This window comes from Myotis nattereri, assembly GCF_964212035.1.
Source record: "Myotis nattereri genome assembly, chromosome: 12".
Classification (NCBI taxonomy): Eukaryota; Metazoa; Chordata; class Mammalia; order Chiroptera; family Vespertilionidae; genus Myotis; species Myotis nattereri.
Window position 1 is genome coordinate 57,047,559 of NC_138087.1, and position 21,727 is coordinate 57,069,285.

General features: G+C 44.9%; 1 protein-coding gene across 1 annotated transcript in view; it reads right to left on the reverse strand.

The window, feature by feature from the left end:
• The window catches only part of GABBR2 (gamma-aminobutyric acid type B receptor subunit 2), a 312,072-nt gene extending 290,559 nt beyond the window's left edge, over positions 1 to 21,513 (reverse strand). Inside the window, exon 1 of the mRNA XM_081103760.1 lies at positions 21,143 to 21,513. Within this exon, the coding sequence (XP_080959886.1) occupies positions 21,143 to 21,466 (324 nt within the window). The 5' untranslated portion in view covers positions 21,467 to 21,513. The remainder of the gene's footprint in view (positions 1 to 21,142) is intronic.
• Positions 21,514 to 21,727: the final 214 nt, after the last annotated feature.

Genomic DNA, 21,727 nt, shown 5'->3' on the forward strand with positions numbered 1-21,727 from the left:
CTTTTTTATTTGGAAAGCAGGTCTAATTCCCCAGATGAAATTTGCCCAATTCCAGCAGCACCTTTACTGTGAGGTGCTTTGCTGGAAAGCCTGCCTGCCAACCCAGCATCCGGCATAATCATGAGGCTGGTAATACCAGAGCTCAGGAAGGGTGCAATTAGTACTTGACAAGCACTTTATGGCCCACAATTTAAATGTCTATGGCATTGTAATTCAGTTCGTCCATGAGGCAAACATGATACTAACCTCATCTGGAAAACTGGAGGAAATGCCTCCTCATATTGATGGCTTCCTAATCAGTACACGTGAGGAGGTGTGGGTCCCCTACCATCCCACCTCTAAACCTTGAGGAGACTTTAGCATCCTCCTAAAATTCATGCCCATGACTGACTATGCATCCACTGGCTCCAACACACATGTGGACTGAGCACCTACTGAGGGGAGCACTAGGATGGTTTTGTTTCTCCACCGGGCCTCAGTTTGACTAGGGAGGAATGAGTGTAGATGGCCTTGAGGGCAGTCCCCACCCTCTAAGAGTTTACAGTGGAGCTGCAGAAATGAGGCTGAAATGACTCCAGCCTGCTGAAATGACTCTTTGAAATGCAAACAGTTCATAAAGGAAATGCTGAAAAAGCATTTAATAAAACTCAGCACTCATTTCTGATCTAAAATAACAAAACCAAACTCTTAATAATGAGGGAGAAGGTAGACAAAGTGTGTCATAAACAACAGCCAGCATGCCCAGCAATAGTAAAACAGCAGTCAGTCCATCAGCCAAGAATATGCTCACGACTTCTATCCAGTTCTGTTCTCAAAGTTTACAATTCAATCTGTGGACAAAGAAGCAAGGTAAAAATATTGGAAAGAGGCACAAGTATTGTTATGGGCAAATGATATGACTACCCAGAAAACCTAAGGAAACCTGGGGGAAACTATTAGAACCAATGAGAACATTCAATTAAGTGGCTGGTGATGAAAGTAATATTCACAAATCAAAGTTTTCTACTTACCAGCAATAATTAATTAAAAAATACAGTAATGAAGGGGAACCACTATAAAGTAATAGGATAACACTCACAATAGTAAAAAAGATATAAAACACTGAGTAATTAACTTAGTGAAACAAGTAAGATTTATGTGACAAGGGCTATAATGTCTGGAACTGCTCAAGAAATATTTGTTGAATGAATGAATAACTATCAATTTTTCCAGAGGGATATGACAGGTAAGAATGAAAGATAAGATGTACCTTGTTCCTGAATGTAAAGACTCAATACCATAAAAAATTTTATTCTCCCCAAATCAATCTCTACATTCATCAAGTTCCAACCAAAATATTAACTTTTTGTTATTATTTTTAGAACTCAAAAAAATCATTCTAAGTTTCTAGCATAAGGATAAATAGGTAAGGATAGTTAAGAAAATCCTTTAAGAGAGAAGTACTATTATGGAGAAGACCTGTCTTAGGGATATTAAAGTATAATATAAAGCTAAGGTGATTTAAATAGTGGGGCACTGACCCAGAAAGCATCAGACATACCTATGGGACAGAACAGAAAGTTCAGAAATAGAGCAACTATTTCCAGTAAGTGGAGAAATAAGTTACTCAACAAATGCTATTGGGACAGTGGATTAAACATTTGGAAAAATATATTACAGGTCATGTCATAAAAAAATAAGTTCTAAATGTATTAAAGTGTTAAATATTTAAAAATATCCATGCAACCAAAAGAAAATCTAAGTGGTTGTTTATAAAGCCATGGAGTATTTGCAGGATGTTCTAAGCATGGCACCAAAAGCAGAAATCATAAGATAAATCTAGCTATGTGAAAAATTTTAAAACCCCTATGTTAAAAAATAAACATATAATAAAGCAAGAGAGAAAACTGGAAAATAAAATATGTGCCACATACTAGAAGGGGGAAGAATTTTAATATATAAAAAGCAGCTTCACAAATCAGTAGAAAAGAGCTGTGTTTTAATTAAAATAGGCAATGGATATGACAAGTCAATTCACTAAAACAGAGGGCTCATTAAATACTGAAATACATTCAACCTTTCTGATAAACAAAGAAGTGCAAAATAAAAATTTATCAATTGCCCAACTGGCAGAGCTTTAGTTTTTGTTTTTATTTAGTAATAACTCCCACTTATGTAATCAGGTAAAGCCCCCCCCGCCTTCCCCCCCCCCTCCCCCGCCATCCCTTCCTCCCTCTACCCCGCCATTGCTGTCTGAGAATTTCAGGCGGTGCCTGCAGGCAGCTAAGTGGGCTTGATCCCTTGTATGTCCTGCCTCTGAGGTCTTGGGCAAGTTACTAAAACTCTCTAAACCTCAGATGTTTTATCTTATCTCAAAAGAGGAATAATAACAATTTCTATCTATGTTATGAAAACTAAACAAGATGATGCATATAAAGCACCTGATTCTGGTTCAGAGAAAACTCTTCAGAAATGGCAGAGATAACTGAGTATTAAAATATTAAAATTAAACATACCCTTTGGCTCAGCCAATGCTAGCCTGAAGAACTAATCATGCAGAAGTACACATATTTTGTTTTAAGGCTGTATGCTGCACCACTGTTTAGAACCACAAAAACTGGAAACAACCCACATGTTCAATAACAGAAGATTATCCAAATGAACTATGGCCTAGTGGGCTATTGGGAAGCCACTTAAAAATAGGGAGTAGAGGTTCTGAAATGGCCTGGAGAGCTCTTCATGCTATACAGAGTTAAAGAAAAAACAGCAAGTAACAAGTAGCAGAAAATATGAATTTTATTTTTCAAAAAGTGTGATGATACATGTCACAATCTCAACAGTGATTATGTTAGATAGTGGGGTTATGAGTGATTTTCATTTTCTTCTTTTTCTTTGCATTTTCTAATTTTTCTACCATAAACATAAATTACTTCTATAATAAGCTAAAAACACTGCAAGTTATCTTTTTTTTCTTTTAGCTCAAACTCTGAAAATATGAAAGCTTGTTATTAGGATGACTTTTCCAAAGATAAAAATGGTCTTGTAAGTGTGCATTCCCTTCCCAGCTGGAAAAAGTCCAACAGCGTAGACAGACTCTATTGGCACAATATTGACTAAAGCCCCCCAAACAGAAATTGCTCATGGTACTCAAAGATATCTATTGATCATCAGTACATTTGTCCTCATTCTGAAAAAGGAGGCTTGTGATTCCAAAGTAATGGAAGATCAAAGCCGAATACATTTTGCCATACTCTACAATAACATTTTCCAAAAAACACAGAGTGAGAACAATGTGTGTGGTAGAGATGAACTATACCCCAGTCCAAAGCCTCTCTCCTCATAGATCTGTATTTTGTCCAAGTGATGGCCTCTGCCTGAGTTCCCTGCCCTAAGGATGAAATTCTGTGCTTTCCTCAAGGCCAGCTGCTGCATCACCACCCCATCTCTGAACTGCTCCACCCAAAGCAGAATGCACTATTCCACAGAATGACCCTTCCACTTCTGGCTCCTCCATTTGGTCTCACTGTGTTTGCCAGCTCTGGGCCACATGGCTGTCTACTTTAGGGTGTCTGGATTTTATCCACAACCAGCCTGATGACCCCCATCCCATAACCCCTGACACCAACTACACACATGTTCCAGCTCCAGGAGGACAAGGACCATGTTTGGTACTGCCCACCAGGGCCCATTGCAGTGCCTGGCACACAACGGTCTTACTTAATAAGCATCTATATAAGAAAGGGAGTAGGGGGAGGGGGATAACTTAAGACAAAGCCAGAGTCGCCTATAGGAGCTTTTCTCTAGTCTGTGCACATCTTAGATAATATCACTGGCATCGTCTTTCCCTGCACAAGCCCTGAAAGAGAGCTCAGGGACCCAGGGACTCCAGCCTTTCCCAGGTGGCCTGAACTTACATCAGCACATGCGCTGAGCAGCAGACCCCAGTTGCTCCCTCCCCCCAGAGATCATAATGAATCCTGGTCAACTAGGGCCTCAGTCTTTTTTCACACCAACTCCCTTTAAGCCTCATCAACTTAGTTCTGTCCTTAAGCAACTGGTTTTTTGAACCCACATGCCAGATGATATAGTGAATCCTGACAAATAAAATTGGAATCCTGGAGCAATGAGGGGAACGTAACAAGAGGAAATTTGTCTTCTAGCTCTGCCATCAACAATATTTGCTAATCTCCTAGTTTGACATCATCAGCAAAATTTGACCAGTATGACTTCTATGACCTTATTCAAATCACTGACTAAAGAAAGAATACATACCTTCTTTTAATATATATATATTTAAAGGCCCAGGCAAAGAACAGAATCCTTTTGACAACCACCACAGACTACTTGCAGATGAACACATTTTAGACTTGAGATTCAAACAACAGATACACCTAAATGGACCATCTTCTCTACCTGGTTGAAAAGTTACAAAAGATTTGTGTGAATTCCACCACACAAACGGTAGGGCAAAATCTTCTGGAGGAGCCCCTATTGTAATGAAGAACCTGGGTTTGAGTTCCTGGCTCTCCTGCAGTCTCATTGTGTGGCTTAGCAAGTCAAGGTTCCCTTATTCTCTGGGTATCTTAATCCATTTGGTCTAGTATAGACAACAGAAATTTCTCACAGTTATGGAGGATGGAACATGTAAGATGAAGGGATTAGTAGGTTCAGTGTCTGGTGAGGGTCTGCTTCCTGGCTCATAGACAGCCATCTTTTGCTGTAACTTCACATGGTAAAAGGCACTAATGTCAGCCATGAGGGCAAAGTCTCCCAGAGGCTCCTAATCACCTCTCAAAGGCCCCACACATTGGGAGTCAGAACTTAACATATAAATATTGTGGGGGACACAAACATTGTCTATAGCATGGGGCCTCAGCTTTCTCTTCTGTAATATGGGGGCACTTATAAGTTTATCTGTGGGAAGGCTGGTGACCGGACCACTTAATCATTTAAGGTCCCTTCAGAAGCCAAACACAAAGACAGTGGTGCATGGTGGTTAGGGATGTGAGCCCTAGAATCAGACTCTTGAATAAGTGAATTGCTAGCCATGTAACCTTATGCAGGTTATTGAACCTCTCTGTACTTCAGTTTTCTCATCTGAAAAATAGGGGCAATAAAATGCTTACCTCATAGGGCCTTGATGGGAAGTAGATGATCTGCTATAATAAAGTGCTTAGAACAGAGGCTAAGACCATGGAATGTATTTGCTCTGAAGAGGCTGATCGTGCTGATGGTGGGTGACACTGTGGTTTAACTGGGCAAGTTCCTGTCTGTTCTCTGGGCACCTAGATAATAAAGCATGATTCCCACATCCCAGGTTTGTAGAAGACCTTATACAGCTCCAAACAGGAAGAGCTGGACTGGAGAAAGCAAACTGCTGCAGCCAGCAGATGGGCCAGTATCATCCGCTAAAATGTTCTCTATTCCAGACATCTCCTAGCCGGGCTTTCCTCCAGAGGACTCAGAATGATAGGGATTTGTGGCACTGCTGTGTCCTTCCTAACACTATTATGTCAATTATGATTATTTATACCATACAAAGATCTGAAAGCTTCTAAACTGGTTTCTTTTCAGGATATATTTATTTGTTTTTTTCTGGTGGGCTTTAAATCCCCGGTGACCGCCTGACTTCTAACTTATACAGGAGGAAGGAATTCAACTGTCCATTTTCTGCCCTGAAAAGTAAATTCTGACTTAAAAATAAGAATAGATAGTTCAATCTTTACATCCACTGCCCTATTTTCTCCTAAAACCTAAATGATACCCACTTCAGTCCCCATTATTTTCACAACAGCTTTTTCTGTAGCTTTTATGATTTCCTTTTTCCCACGTTCAGACACGTGTCAGACAAAAGGGCTCTCTCACTGAAATACTTAATCTCAGTATTCCTATCTTGACTTTTCTCAAGGGCTTTCCAACACCATTATCTGATTTAAGCATAAAATCTCCTGGGGGAGGGGAGTCAGAGCAGGTAGCCCTTTCCTGCTTTACAGATAAAGAAGCGAAGGCTCAGAGAACCCAATTCCCACAGAAAGACCCTGGGATGGAGCCTTCTAAGATTCACGCCTATATTCTGAATGTGTCCTTTCCCTTCCTTTCAGCATCCCCTGAGCCATCACAATTCTCTTTCTCTAAACACCCAGAATGGGTCCATTTCAGTAAAAATCCAACTCAGACTTTATGCATTACCTTCTTATCAGTGGGTGTGAGAAACCACTGCATTGCTCTGCTCAGAATCTCTTCCATCCGGATGGGTTTTAGGAATGGCCTCGTCTCTGCTCTGAGAAGTGACCTGTGGCAGGCTGGAAAAGGGCTGGAACCTGGCAGGTCGCAAAAGGAAATCCATTCAGCATCCCAGCTGGGCAGCAAGAGTTCGATCCTCTCAAGATGGTCTGCTCAATCACTGGGATGCAAATGACAGCGGCAGCCCCAGCAGTCTCAGGGGACAGAGGGGGTACCTAATCCTTGCCAGATACCTTGCCACACTCAGAGACAGGTCTCCCAGGACCTACAGTCTGTGGCTAACCCCATGTCAAAAAGGGAAACGTCTGCAGCACGACTGGCTGCCCATTTTTCTATTGTTAAAATTGGAATGGTCTCATGGCAGGCTCACTCCTGAATCTAAGCAGTGTCACATAAGGCTGGGCCCTACTCCTGTTAAATGCTCTCAGGCATCCATGGTGTGCACAGCTCCCGCTGGGGCTTTTGGGGTTAAGTCCCCTCATCCTTGCCTTCCCAAGACATCTGATAGCTGAGAGGAAGACATTTAACTACAACTTATTCTAGATGCTTCTGTAAGACAACCTACAAAGGTCAAAATACCTTAGCACCTTGCCTTACCGCTCTCACAGTATTATAATCCAATAATAGACCCCCCTCGTATCAGGAGGTTGAATGAATCACCCACATGAACATCCCTGTGTCTTTTATAAAGATGTTATTGGAAACATCCAAAAGCCCTGAATAACAACCCAGAGTTAAAATTAATTATTGTGCTTAGTTTAAGGTGTATCTTATATCTGAAACTCTTTACAATTTTTTTAAACCCTTTCACTTGAATCTATTTCTCTTCCCCTCCCTTCCTCCATCTCTTCTCTTCTCTTCTCTTCTCTTCTCTTCTCTTCTCTTCTCTTCTCTTCTCTTCTCTCCTCTCCTCTCCTCTCCTCTCCTCTCCTCCTCTCTCTCCCTTTCCACTCTCCCTCCAGCGATCTCCACAATAACTTCATGGAAAAGCAGGGCAGGCATTATTATTCCCACTTTATATGAACTAGCCAAGGTGTGTAGAGAGGTTAAATGATTTGTTCAAGGTCATCCACTACTGAATATCACAGATGGGTCGCCCATGTCAAGTGCAGAGTTCTTACCCCTGAACCACCCTGCCCTCTAAGCTAAAAAATGTGTCCCTGGAGCCTGAAGGGAAATGTGATCTCATTACACAGGACGATTCTCTCTCACCTTCAAATCCAGTACTCGACTGGAGCAATCATTCCTCACAGATGCCTGTTAATGTCTTCTCCCTCTGCTCCATTTAGAGGCTCAGTCATAATTTTATCCAAAATTGTTATATTTTACATTGTGTTTGGCACCACTCATGCAAAAAGCACTGGCTGGCATTTGCAATGTGCCAGGGGCCACACTGGGTGCTCGAACACAGGCCTTCACTCACTCACAGATCTGACCGAGCACCTGCAGGCTCCGCGCTGTGCACTTTGTGAGCTGGCCCGGCTCAGAGTGGTGTACAACGGCCAGCAGTGACAACACCGAGCTCCAAGAACGTCCCTGGGACAACAACCTAGTCCCGAGGCCCGAGGGAGGCTCACCACTGAGTTCTCAGTGCACCTCAGATTCTTCTGGAAATGGATGGGATGTAGAAACAACCACTTAACTTAGAAAACCCATCCAATCACGCTCAGACACAGATCACACACTTCTTCATGATATAGTCCCCCCCTTAAATAAGATCCGGTTTTTATGTGACTACATAACATTTTACATTTTCATATACATTATAATAAAATAGCAACATGTACTGGGTGCCTACTCAATGTGGCTCCTTATGCTCAGTACTTCACATAAATGTTCTATCTCAACCTTCAAAATAAACTTCTAAGAATGCAGTATCCCCATTTCACAGATGAGGACACCGAGGCACCAGCACGCACACACCAGTCATCTGATTCTCTTTCCACAGTGCCCCACTGGCTCCCCATCACACAGATCAGACTCACAAATCCCTCAGCATTCATCCATTCAGTCATTCCGCAAATATTTATTGAGTACCTACTATGTGTTAGAAACTGTGCTGGGCACTATGGTGAGCCAAGACGGACCTATTCCTGCACTCACAGAGTTCACAGTCCCCTGGGGAACAGGGGAACTCCGACGCTGACCAAACAATCCAGCAATGTAAAACTGTAATTGTGCTAAGCACCAGAAAGAAAAAGTTCACAGTTCTTAGAGAAAACACGCTGAGGTTTTTTCCTAATCAGGGACGCTAGAGAAAGCACACTTGAGCTGGTATCTAAAGATGAAGAGAGGCGGCCAAAGCATTCTAGGCAGTGGGAACAGCTTGTGCAAAGGCTCTGTACAGGGGGGAGGACACTCACCCTAGAAACTAACAGGACCCCAGAGGGAGAGGGAAGAGTACTCAGAATGAAGCAGGGGAGTGGGCAGGGCAGACTCTGAAAAAGGCCACAGGAACTGTTGTTTCCATTCCCAGAACAATGGTGAGTCCCTGCAGGGTATTAGGCAGGGAAACCACCTAACCAGAGGGCTGGGTCGTGTTCCTAACTGTCCTCTGCACCTGGGGGACAGCCCTTGCACCTGCCCCAAGCTGCGCCATCACGCTTCTCATGCTACTCGGTACGAACTGAGTGGCCTCCCCATGTGCCTTTGAGAGCACAGCTGTTCTGAGCTCATCTCTACATACCCCCTAACCAGCCCCAGGCCTCGTACTTGGTGCTTAGCAAGTATGAGCTACATGTATAAAGGAGCTCTGCTGCTGTCCTTGAGATGATCCAAGTCTAACAGGAGAGACACACACAGACGTAAACACTAACACTCCAAGAAAGCACTACAGGAGGTGACAAGTTCTGCAGGTACAAGGGGAACAGAGAGAGGATCTGTGTGAGCCAGGTGTGCAGACAGACATGCCTAAAGTGACTAGAGTACAGCGCTGCCTCTATGTGTGACTGAGTGGGCCGACAGGGAAATGGGTGAAGAAGGGACTGAATTAAAGGAAAGGCAAGCAGTTGGGTAAAATTCACCCAAAAAAATTTTTTAAGGCATCAGCTACTGACAAAACTTGCCACTTGCTTTCATGGGAGCAAGACAACTATATGAAGATGCTGTTTCACTTAGTGCTTGAGCCGCAGAGATCAAAGTCTGACCATCCAGTTTAAAATCCCAGCTACCTTGGTTGGTTGTGATGTTAAATAAATCACTTATTTAACATCACAACGTCTCAAAGCCTCAACTGTAAAATGAAGATAACAACAGTATCTACTCCATCAGATTGTTGTGAGGATGAAATGAGTGATGATGCAAAGCATTTGACATAAGGATGGACACACGCTAAGCAGAGGATAAGGGTGACTTGCTGCTGTTGTTATATTCTATTTTCCTTCTCCTATACATTTGCACCTAAATGTTTCCCTTCCCTTTTCCTTTGTTTATGACAAGATTAGAAGTTCTCCCAGGGCTCCCCAATGTTTCTAGACTTCCAGAGTCCTGCAAGGAGCTCCGGAGGGCCAGCTGGGCCTCCGAGGATGCTTTGTGGAGTGATAGGGGAGCCAATTCTCCTTCCATCACAGTCAAGGCACTCTGAGCTGGGCTGGGGGGAGCATGCGCATGTCTCTGATGGCACGTCCTGGAGTGCGCGTCCAGGTCCCATCTGCCTGAATCCCTGAAAGAATTCTGGGCATTCTCAGTAAAGCTTCGATGAATGGGTAGTCCTAGAAACAAAGCGATTTAGGTCGATTTAGATAATATAGTGAGCATTATAAGGATGGCTGTTGCTTTCAAAATCAGTTCTCTCTGAACAAAGTCAAGTGGATCATGAGCAGAGTACAAAAATATCATTTTCTTTCTTCCACCTCCTGACCCTGCCTCTGAGAGAAGCAGTAATGTATCATTCCACAAAGTCTCTCATTGGCTCCATTTTATCAGAATGGTGACTGATGATGTCCTTGCCAAATGGCAGGAGAAGGGGGTCTGCTCCAGCCAGCAGCTGTGGAACGTGGGCACTGATGAAGACAGATGAGTCCATTTACTCAGTATTTTGGATCTACCACTAATTTTCAAGATGACAATGACACTTTATCCTTCCAGCAATGTAGACAGTTACACACACACACACACACACACACACACACACACACACACACACGGTCAGTAGAAAACTGGGAAAAGAATGCCCCAATCAGCCCTAATAGGTGTTACAACATCGCCCTTTACTCAAGCAAAAATTCTCAGACCCTCAAACTCCAGCTCATAACCAATTTGCTCTTACTTTGCACACAATTCTAGTCAACTTGGTCATCTCTCAGATTTAGGGTCCAAACTAAAACCAAATCAGGAAGATGTTCACCTCCAGACTGAGCTTACCCAGTTCCTAAGTCAGTCCTGACCATGGAAGGATAAAGAGCAGAAGCTTCCAGCTCAAAAGGAAGGAATGGAACAAATCTTGCTCTTCGTGGGATCCCAAGGCCCCTCTTCATTCACTATACCCAGACCTGTCACTAGATTGCCTGGCTTGCCAAAGCTGATGACTTGGCTTTATTCCTATCATTTCTACTAGGACCAGAGCCCAGACCAGCCTCTGTTGGCTCTCATACTCCCTGGAGGTGAAAGGGGATAGCAGAACCTGATTCCTATGTCTACCAACTGCTGGTTAGAGCATTTGACAATAAACCGGTCTCCTGAAATCATAATAGCTCTCAGATGCTGAAAAGTACTGGCATTTCTTTCTTTGGTTTTCATGTGTCTTAGAAGATGCTGTGCATGTTTGTTAGGGGGAAAGAAACTCACATCAGCTTTACACATAATTTTCTATTGGACCATCCAACATGTCCCCTTTCCCCTTTGCACTCCACAAGTACAGGGCCCCGGAAAACACCAAAGAACAAATAAAGAACACGCAGGAAGCTCACCTCACATGACTTGGCATAGAAAGCACTTCCTTAATTTGTTAAAATGACCTCCATTAACTATGTCCATAAATCCTCTTAGAACCTAAGAGCTGAAGTTCCAGGCTTTTAGATCTCTTTGTCTGCTCAATAAATATTTATTGAGCGCCTGCTCTGTGCTTGGCCCTGGGACAGTGCCTGGGGAGCCACAAGGGAGCCCAGTGCCTGCCCTCTCGGTGCTTACAACAGAGCAGCGATCCTCAGTTCATGCTGCGATTCACAGAGAGGAGCAAAGAATTCCCTGTGGCCTCAGCAACTAACCAGCACCAGAACCCAGACCTCTGACCCCATATGGGGCTCACACTCCCATGGTGTCAGCCTGGCACACCTGCTTGTTCCTAGAAAGGTACACAGAGAAAGGCATCTTACCAGCCTCACTGCACATCATTACATAAGCAGAGAGAATAAGAATAACATAAATGAACAGATGAATGCAGATGCTCATTGGGCAAACTATGCCATTTAATTTTCTCACCTTTCTAGAATCAAAATAAAGAACTAGATAAGTGATAAGAAGTCACTCACACTTCATTCCATGACAACATGGGGAATGACCAAGCCATCACTTCCAGAAGGGGATGCATTCCCAGCACCTGCTGCTGCCCCTTCCATGGCTGGATCATACTACATGTAATGTTTTATGTCATGGCCACCTGTTTAGACAGTGAGCTCCCCTTTCCTTTCCCCTTTCCTTTCACAGGCATATGAACAGCTCTATTTTGTTGTCTGAGGGTTTCCCTACCTCCTCTTTCACAGGAATTACCTCCCCCCAAGAACTCAGGCACTTTTAAATCCATCTTGGCATCACTTCCTGAAGGACCAGAATGACAAGTATCCGTGACATCCACATGCTCTTCTACATATCCCAGCCTCCTTTGAAATTAGGTTGACCAGTAACTGTTTCTGGTCAATGAAATAAGTGTAGAAATAATATGTTGCTGCCAAGAAAGGATGGTTATAAATCCTGTGTGCCTTCCCCGTGGATTCTTCCATACCCCCATCTTCTTGAAGCCACAGGTGTCTGAGTCACAGCACAAAGTAGCCCGGATTCTAGTATTCCCACTTGGAGGAGAGCACCCAGGAGGACTTCTGACACACACTGATTTTGAGTGAGCGACATATAAATTTTACTGTATTAAACAGGAGAGATTTCAGGATTTGTTAACAATGCATAGCATAGTCCACCCTGACTAACAAAAGACATAAAGCCTGTATATGACTTGTTTAGCACTTCTATTTGTATCGCTAGCTTATACTTTCAGCTTGTTCATTTCCCTGCTGAGATTTTAGACGTCTGTGTGAAGAAGCTGATGTTACTCTGTGCCCACAGGAGGGTAGGCCAAACACATGAAGAAGACCCCTTTAAAGTTAGAAAGCCAGAACTCTTAGCCCAACGTCAAGTACTAAACAGGCCCTAGTCTGTTAGTTGCACCCACCATCCCCATGGGTGCCTGGCTAAGTCTCAAAAACTGGTTGGGGACTGGCACAGCCAAGGGCATTGCCCTCGTACTAGGGAAACTCATGGGTTGGTGCTGATGGGAATATGCAGAAGGCAACTACAGTTTGGCAGTCAAGTTAACCCTGATATATGAGGTCACCTAAGTCCTGTGGTGATGGGGTGGGGAGGGTAAAGACCCTGGGGATGAGATCTGAAAAAACCATTCATTTTATGTGCTACTAATTCAGAATGCAGATTCTAATTTGTTCACTCATAGTTCAGTTTAGCAAACATTCACCGATGCCCACTGCATGTAAGATAGTGGGGCATCAGATTGTCCCTGCTCTCACAGAGCTACAGTCCAGTAGGGGGAAGAGACAAATATGGCTGTGCTACATGGCAGAGTGGACTATGTGCTGGGAGATACACATTAATAAAGATCTCATGCTCAGATCCTCTTTCTCCAACACACCTCTCAGCAAACAGTGCTGGAAAACAAGATTTCAGAGAGCACTACATCACATTTACATCGTGTTTCAAAGTTCTACATCCATTTTATTTATTCCTTATGAGAGCCCTGTGAGGTCAGCGTAATGAACCCCATATAGTACAGGAATACGATAATGATGACAATGTAGCAGTGAGTATTTACCAAGCACTCACACTATACCAGGAATTGATTTGGTGATTTATTTGGATGGTCTCGTTTGTTCCCCACCCACCTTACAAGGCAGTTAATAGATTGGATTCATTTTATAAATAAGGGAGGCAAAGTGGCTTGCCCAAGGTCACCAGGCAGGTAAGTAGTAACCAACAGGGTTACTCATGCAACAGACACTAGTTGCTAGGGGAGCTGAAGGCTCTGGAGTGGGAGTTGGCCATTCTGTCCCAGGATGCTCTCTCCTCATTCCCCTATAGTGCACCGATTGCAGGGACTGTCTTGCCTGCCGGATATACCCACTCCCCCATGGCTCCTCGCTCCACTACCCCTCCTGCCCTGTCAGGTCTCAGTGCTACCCATTCTCCACATCTCCTCACTGCCTCTCCACCTCTGTTCAAGCCTCAGCATCTCTCCCTTCAACTATAAATGCTTTCTGGCTTCTTGGTCTCCAGGCTCATCTGTCTACTATCCAGCCTCTATATTCCTACCAGCCCTGGTCATGTCACATTCATGTTCAAAAACCTCCATGGCTCCTCACAGCTCCAGAATAAAGTCCAACCATTCAAGGCCTTGCACACCCACCACGAGGCTAACTTTTCCTCCACAAACCCTGCATTCAGGTAAAAATATAACAAGTCAGTGATTCTCAACCACACCTCACACTTTGTTGCCTCTATCCTGTGATTTAGGGGAACCAATCTCCAATTCCCTGAGCCCCACTTCTCTGTGTCAACGTTACATTCACCTTCCAGGGCTATCTTTACTTCTCATCCAGGAAGCTCTTAGATATTATCTTCCCTTTCCCTTAATGCCCCTGGCATCTATTGTTTCATTCTTGAATTCAGCATTTCCCAAGGCCTGCCTTTGTGGTTATCTCATCAGACCCACCTGGCATCCACATCTCTTGAACAGCTTCTGATATCCTTGGAGGAATCACCTGTTCTCCACTCTGTATTCATATAGAGGGGTGGAGCTGACCTCATCCGTCCTCCCACCCAACCCCTCCCCACCAGCGGCATTTCCAACTGAAGAGGGTGTGCCCACTTCAGGAGGATGGGAGCTAGTGTTCAAAATCTTAACTCCCCGATCATTTTTATTCAAGGATTTTTAAAGACAAAGATTCAGGGTTAGGGGTTAAGGCAGAGATGGCGAACCTTTTGAGCTCGGCGTGTCAGCATTTTGAAAAACCTTAACTTAACTCTGGTGCCGTGTCACATATAGAAATTTTTTGATATTTGCAACCATAGTAAAACAAAGACTTACATTTTTGATATTTATTTTATATATTTAAATGCCATTTAACAAAGAAAAATCAACCCAAAAAATGAGTTCACGTGTCACCTCTGACACGTGTGTCATAGGTTTGCCATCACTGGGTTAAGGGGTCATGGGTAAAGCTTCAGTGTTTTCCTTAGTCTGATTAACTCCGTTTCTGATGTATTCTTATCTGGTGTCTTCATCACTGTGGTTGGGTGATCTGACTTGAAGAATCAAGATTCTGTAAGATATTTCATGACTGTGCATCACTGACATTATTTTTAAAACAAACAGCAGAAACTAAATGTTTTGTGACTATTGTTATGTTTAAGCCAGTGATTTTCAACCTTTTTCATCTCATGGCACACATAAACTAATACTAAAATTCAGTGGCACAACAAAAAATGTATTTTTGCCAATTTGACAAAAAAAAAATAAGGTATACTTTTGATTCATTCACACCGAACAACTATTGTTGTGTTGGCTATTTTTATTTTTGTATTTGACAATCTAACGGAAAAGAGGTCAGTGCCTCTGACTAAATAGGTATTGTATGTTTTAAAAATTCCTGTGGCACACCAGTATGCCATGGCACACCACGTGAAAGTTGCTGTTTTATGTTGTGTATGAACTTTATATAAATGGAATTATGCTGTAAACAAAAAGTTGCTGGCTTAAGCTATCATTGTTTTGTGCTTAACTAGCTATATTTTTCTATTATCTCAAGAAAAGTGTATTTTTAAACATTTTTCCTAGAACTTGCTTTATAGGCAGACCTCTAGGACATGACTACCATACTTAAATTTTTTACTATAAGTGACTAAAGTATTTTCTTAATGTTTGACTACAAGCTATGTGACAACTAAGATAATTGAAACATTTAGTTAAAGCCCATACCTATATTTCTAGAGCAGTGGTTCTCAACCTTGGCTGCACATTAGAATCAACTGGGAATCTTTTTAAAATCCTGATTTCTGCCGAAACCGGTTTGGCTCAGTGGATAGAGCGTTGGCCTGCGGACTGAAAGGTCCCAGGTTCGATTCCGGGCAGGGGCATGTACCTGGGTTGCGGGCACATCCCCAGTGGGGGATGTGCAGGAAGCGGCTGGTCGATGTTTCTCTCTCATCGATGTTTCTGACTCTCTATCTCTCTCCCTTCCTCTCTGTAAGAAATCAATAAAATATATTTTTAAAAAAAAATCCTGATTTCTGGGCCTCATCCTCCGGAAATTCTGTTTCTTTGTTACTAATGTTGGGGCCCCACCCCATAACAAAGAAACAGAATTTCCGGAGGATGGGGCCCAGAAATCAGGATTTTAAAAAGATTCCCAGCTGATTCTAATGTGCAGCCAAGATTGAGAACCACGTCGGCAAACTGCGGCCCCTTGAATGTGGCTCTTCCACAAAATACCACGTGTGGGCGCGCACATACAGTGCGATTGAAACTTCATGGCCATACTCAAGGGGCCAAAGAGCCGCATGTGGCTTGCGAGCCACAGTTTGCCAACCACTGGTCTAGACTATATGATCTAATACCTAAACGCATTTACTATTAACTGCTGGTTTCACCTCTATGAAAGGACGGCAGCTGTCCCAGTCCCATCAGTGTCATGTGATTGGTTTGGGATGGACATATGACCAATTCAAGCCAATGAGAGTTGATCTTGGGATTTTTCCTGAAACACGTGGAAAACACACTTCTTACTGGAGTTTCTAAACTGGAAATGTGTAAACTTGCAGCTGCTAGGGGCCATCTGTGCCACCACATGGGGAGAGCCTGCTGGAGAGTGAAACCAAACACAGAGGAAATCAGAGCTAAGAGACAGAGAGAGATTTTTTAAGATATCATTTGAGTTTCTGGATTCAGCCATGCCTGAGCACAGCCTACTCCAGGATTTTTCAGTCATCTGAACCAAATAAAGTTGCGTTTCTGTCATTTGTAAGAAGAATCCTAAGCAATACACCTACTAAGGGCCAGATACCATGATGGGCAGTGGGGATGTAAGGTGTGAGCCCAATCCTAAAAGAGATCATTTTCTATCTTTTTATTGCTAACAACAGCTCTATTGGACTATAATTTATATACCATAACATTCATTCTTTTAAAGTATATGAATCTATGGTTTTTAGTATATTCACAGAATTGTACAACCATCACCACAATCACTATCTTGCATTGAAAATGACAAATATATCCTTACTCTTCTCCCCGGCACAACAGCTCCCCTCTTGAGCCCAGGGCTGGGTTTTACTCCTTTCTGCAGAACCAGCAACTGCAGTAGGTGCTCAATTAATGCCTGCTGAGCCCTATTCAGACCTCCTTAAAAAACTCAGACTCCATACAACAGTTGTTTGAGTCCTTTCTAAAGCACAATGAATGAGAGAATAGATAGTTGGCAAAGCCACTCAAGGAAAGGACGCGATCACCAACCACTAGGTTTTCTACGTCTATGCTTGCATCAGGGTACACTTCCGGAGAGATGCACACCTGGAATGTGCTCCTTTGGCTCCTAAACTTTTCCTAAGTTTATTACAGAGTAATTTAAAATAGTAACCATTGGGAAAACGTAAGTCCAATAAGAAGGGAATGATTTAATACTTGTGCACCCAAAAGACAGAGTAGTTGACAGCCACTAAAAATCATTTTTAAAAAAATGATTTGATGCCAAAACCGGTTTGGCTCAGTGGATAGAGCGTCAGCCTGTGGACTGAAAGTTCCCAGGTTCGATTCCGGTCAAGGGCATGTACCTGGGTTGCGGGCACATCCCCAGTAGGAGATGTGCAGGAGGCAGCTGATCGATGTTTCTCTTTCATCGATGTTTCTAACTCTCTATCTCTCTCCCTTCCTCTCTGTAAAAAATCAATAAAATATATTTTTAAAAAAAATGATTTGAGGACATGGAGAAATACCCATGATATAATGTTAACTGAATGAAACAAAATATAAAAGGGCACAAATTAGTACATACCAGCCACTGGAAGGGAATAATGCTAATTACTTTCTGTAGGTGAATTATGGGAAATTACTTTTTTTATGCTTCTCTATAATTTTCCATTTTCTAAAATGAACATTAATCAAATCAGAAAAGCCAGTAATTTTTAAAAACTCATTTCTTGGTTATTTATTTCATTAATGTGGCTACCAAAGAGTGAGAAACAACTACATGAAGAACATTTCTGAATCTCCTATAAAATTTTATAAACAACAACATTGTCCCTCAGAAGCTTTTAATCCAACATGTAAGAAATATAATCCAGCATGTTTACCTTTTTACTTTGACTGCCAGGAAGCTCAGAGTTAAAATGTAATACTCAAAAATGCAATAAATATTCTAGCCCAGGTTTCTTGGTACAGCAATCTTAATGCTTCTAAAGGGTTTCTGATGCTTCTTTTACCTATATTTTCAGTTGTCCAGTTTATGTTTTTATATATTCAACTCTTTCTTGGAATACATATAGAAATATTTGCTAAAGTGATTTGAGGTGCCCCAGAGAAAAGAGGTCCTGACTAGCAGATGCTCTGTTGGGCTGTTCCATTTTTACAAACACATGTCACTGAATGGGGCTTTAAAGGTTCTGTCACTGTTCTAATTACAATAGAGGAACAACCCTGGATAAATGCATGTAGAATGCTCCTTTACTGACACAAGCTGACCCAATGATCGGCTTAACCCATTCCTTGCTAAATCTCCATCTCTTTGAATGCTGTGTGCACAAAGGTCCATCCTGGCTGCGCACAGTCTCTGGCCATTGACTGACAGCAAATGTCAGCAAAGCCAGCCAAAATCAGCTCACCGCATCCATCTGTGTTCAAGTCTACAGACAAAAAGTGACACAGCCAGCAAGTGATTAGGGAGTAAACACAATCCACAAAGACAGTCCATCTGAATGAAACAGGTCCCAACCACTCTTCAGATGACTATAGATTTTGCTGCAATTACCCAGACCAATCCTTCTTTTACTTCAGCTCAGGAAGAAAGTACCTCCACTTTAAACATGGGCCACTTTAAAAAATTAGGTATTATATCACTTGGGTATTCTATTCTCCCAAATGTGACACCTCATGGCAGAAGATAACATAATTATTTGATTATAAACCAGAATTCTTTTTTTTCTGGTGATAACTTCACTGATTCTTCATGAGATTTCAAAAGCAAGAAAACAAAATAGGCAGTCTTAATCTTTCTGTTGTGACCATTTTATCACACCCAATGTCTCAACGTCTTACTTGTGAATCCATGCCAGAGGAAAACAAGAGGAGGGAGGCAGGAAACATTTATTTAGTGTTTACAGCACGCCAGACAGAGCACTGGCTGCTGAGTCCACCAGCTCACGGTATTTCCACTCTGGCCTGTTATCGCCCTTAAGCATCACATCACCACCCTGCAGAGTACATAGAATAGTCACACTTTTTCATATGTGGAAATCTAGGCTTAGGAGAATAAATGCCTTGCTCAAAGTCACCCAGGGGTAAGATAACCTGTTTCTGAGTAGAACCCAGGTCCAATCTACCCCAAAGCCCATGCTCTGTGCCCCTTCACAGAGATAGAGATGCATCCTATTTGCACGAGACTGATACTACCCACTGTCCTCCTTCCCAACGCTTTCTACATATTCCCACGATCTGAAGAGCCTCCTAACTGCCTCATCCTCTTGACTCCGGGCCCTCTCACTCAGAAAGTCATCAAGACACACTTGAAAAATAAAATTAAAAGCTTCAACCCACGCCCTGAAACCAAACACCCATCCCTTTACTGCCACAAACAGGCTAATATGAAATCTCGTTCAGGGGAGCTTTCTAGAGGGATAAACGGATGATGAAAACATTATGCAGCTGACAATATTTGGTGATGATGCAAGCAGGGCTGCCCTGTCTACAAACGTTTTTGTCTCCAAAGAACCAGTTCTCATGTGTCCTTTCATATATATATATATATCTACATACATACAGACACACACACACACACACACACACACACAGAAGCAACAGAGAAACAGGGCATGCCTCCGTGCAATTGCATCGTCCTCTCCATTTATGTGTGCAGGGCAAGTACCCCAGAGAACTTTAAGTGTTCGGACAAAGATGAGGGCGATGGGAATGTCATTCAAATATGATTTCACACCGGGTTAGCTCTGCACAGTCCGACCCCCTCACCCCCACCCCAACCCCACCCCAATTTGCATCCTCCTGGGGAAGAGGAAGCCTCTAGGCTTGCAGCAGCCTTCTCGCACCACCACTGTCACCCGTTCCTTCACCTTTTATTTACAGCACAGAGCAGGTTGGTTAGTTCGTGAAGGGAGGATGGCAGGGAATAATATGCAATCCAGGTTTCTGCTCTTACTCCAGGGACCAAAAAGGAGCCAGACAGAGAAGAAAGCAGAGCCTGGGCTGCACGATCTGCGCGGCAGCGCGGCTCTCCTCTTGGATGGGGTGTGCACCTGGGCTCTAGCAGAGGCGCCCTGAGAGCACCAGGAAGCCGGGGTCAAGCCCAGCGCCCCGGCCAGGCTTGGCGCGGTGGAAGAGGCGCCAACCGAGCTTACTGCACAGGAAATCACTGCCCCCTTCAGGCCGCGTCACAGACTCTGCGGCCAGAGCGCTGGGGGCTTCCTTAGTCGGAAAAACTCGCAAACCCGACCTCGCGAGCGACAATCGCTCCTCCAAACACCTTCTGCGCACCTCACTCAGACCCCGAGCTGCAGTGAAGGTCCGTGAAACCCAAGCCAAGGGGGTGAGGAAGGGGCTTGAGAGGGGAAGCTCTAGGCTATTCGGCTCCCCTGGGAGAAGGAGGTCGGGAGACCAAGACCGCTGCTGCACTCCAAGCCCCTGCTTCAAGTCTGCGCCCGGAGAAACTGTGCCTGCAGCCGCTGGGCCAACAGCAGCAGCGCAGTCGAACGGGGTACCCGCGCATCCGGGGCAAGACCTGCTCAGGGCACTCTTTGAGCAACTAACCCAAAGGCGCGGGGGTGGGGGTGGGGGGGGTTCCTTATAAAACTGCTCCGGCCACATCCAGGCGGCAGCGCTGCAGAACCTGAGGCCCCACACCTATCCGCACCGTGCGGACCAAGCACCTAGCCCTGCTGCGCGCGCTGGCCCCTCGGGTCCGGAGCCCTCCGGACCTCAGAGCGTGGCTCGGCTCTCCTGGGGCCCGCGAGCAGGCCAATGGCCTCCCCAGCCCCAGGTGGCCCAGTTTGCAGTCATTGCGCTAGTTCCTCCCACCTGGTACTCCATAGCCCCACCAGCGGGACCTGGGCAGGGAAAACCAATGCAGGCCTTTTGGGGGGATCCAGTTCCCACCTTCTCTACTCCTTCTCTGGTTAAAGGAGATCCTAATCTTCTATCCTACACCTCACACACATATATACATACATGCAATCCCTAAGGAGTGAGATGCTTAGCAAATCTTGGTCGCAGCTGTGCCAGCCAAGCCCGGTGGGACACCAGAGGGTGAGCATTGAGCACCAGTTGGCAATGCTCTTGGCAGGCACCGACGGGTCAATCAGGGCTTTGCCCAAGGACCAAAGCTTACCTCTGCCCAACACTGCCCCCACCACACACACACACACACACACACCATTGCCCACTACAGCCCCGACGGCGCGGCGCGGGCAGCCGGACACTCACCTCCGTGTCATAGAGCCGCAGGTCGAGGAAGTAGGGGCGCAGAAGCGACTCGTTTCGGATCTGCTCTATGGCCAATTCCACCGCGGGGAGTACGCCGCGCCCGATGCTGCCCTTGGCCACCTCCTTGGTGAGCGGCATGAGGCCCATGATAGAGAGCGGCGGGCTGCTGGGCGGCGGCCGGGGGGCGCCCCGCGCCCAGCCCCAGGCCCCGGGCGCCAGTGGTAGCAGCAGCGGCAGCAGCAGGAGCAGCAGCAGGCGCGCGGGCGGCGGCGGTGGCGGCGGTGGCGGCGGCCCGGGCTGTCCGAAGCTCCGCGGGGAAGCCATGCCGCGCCGCGGGCTGCGGGCGCTGGCTCACTCGGCCCGCATGGCCTGGCCCGGCCCGCCGCCCCGCGCCGAGCTCTCCCCGCGGCGCCCGCGCAATGGCGCCGCCCCCGCTCCGGCTCCGGCTCCGGCTCGGCTCAGAACGGCCCCGGCGGCGGCAGCAGCGGCGCCCGTGACGGATCAATCACGCTGGGAAGGGGTGGGAGCGAGAGGAGTGCGGGAGGCGGGGAGTAAACGAGCAAACGCGGAGAGGGGGGTCAGCGT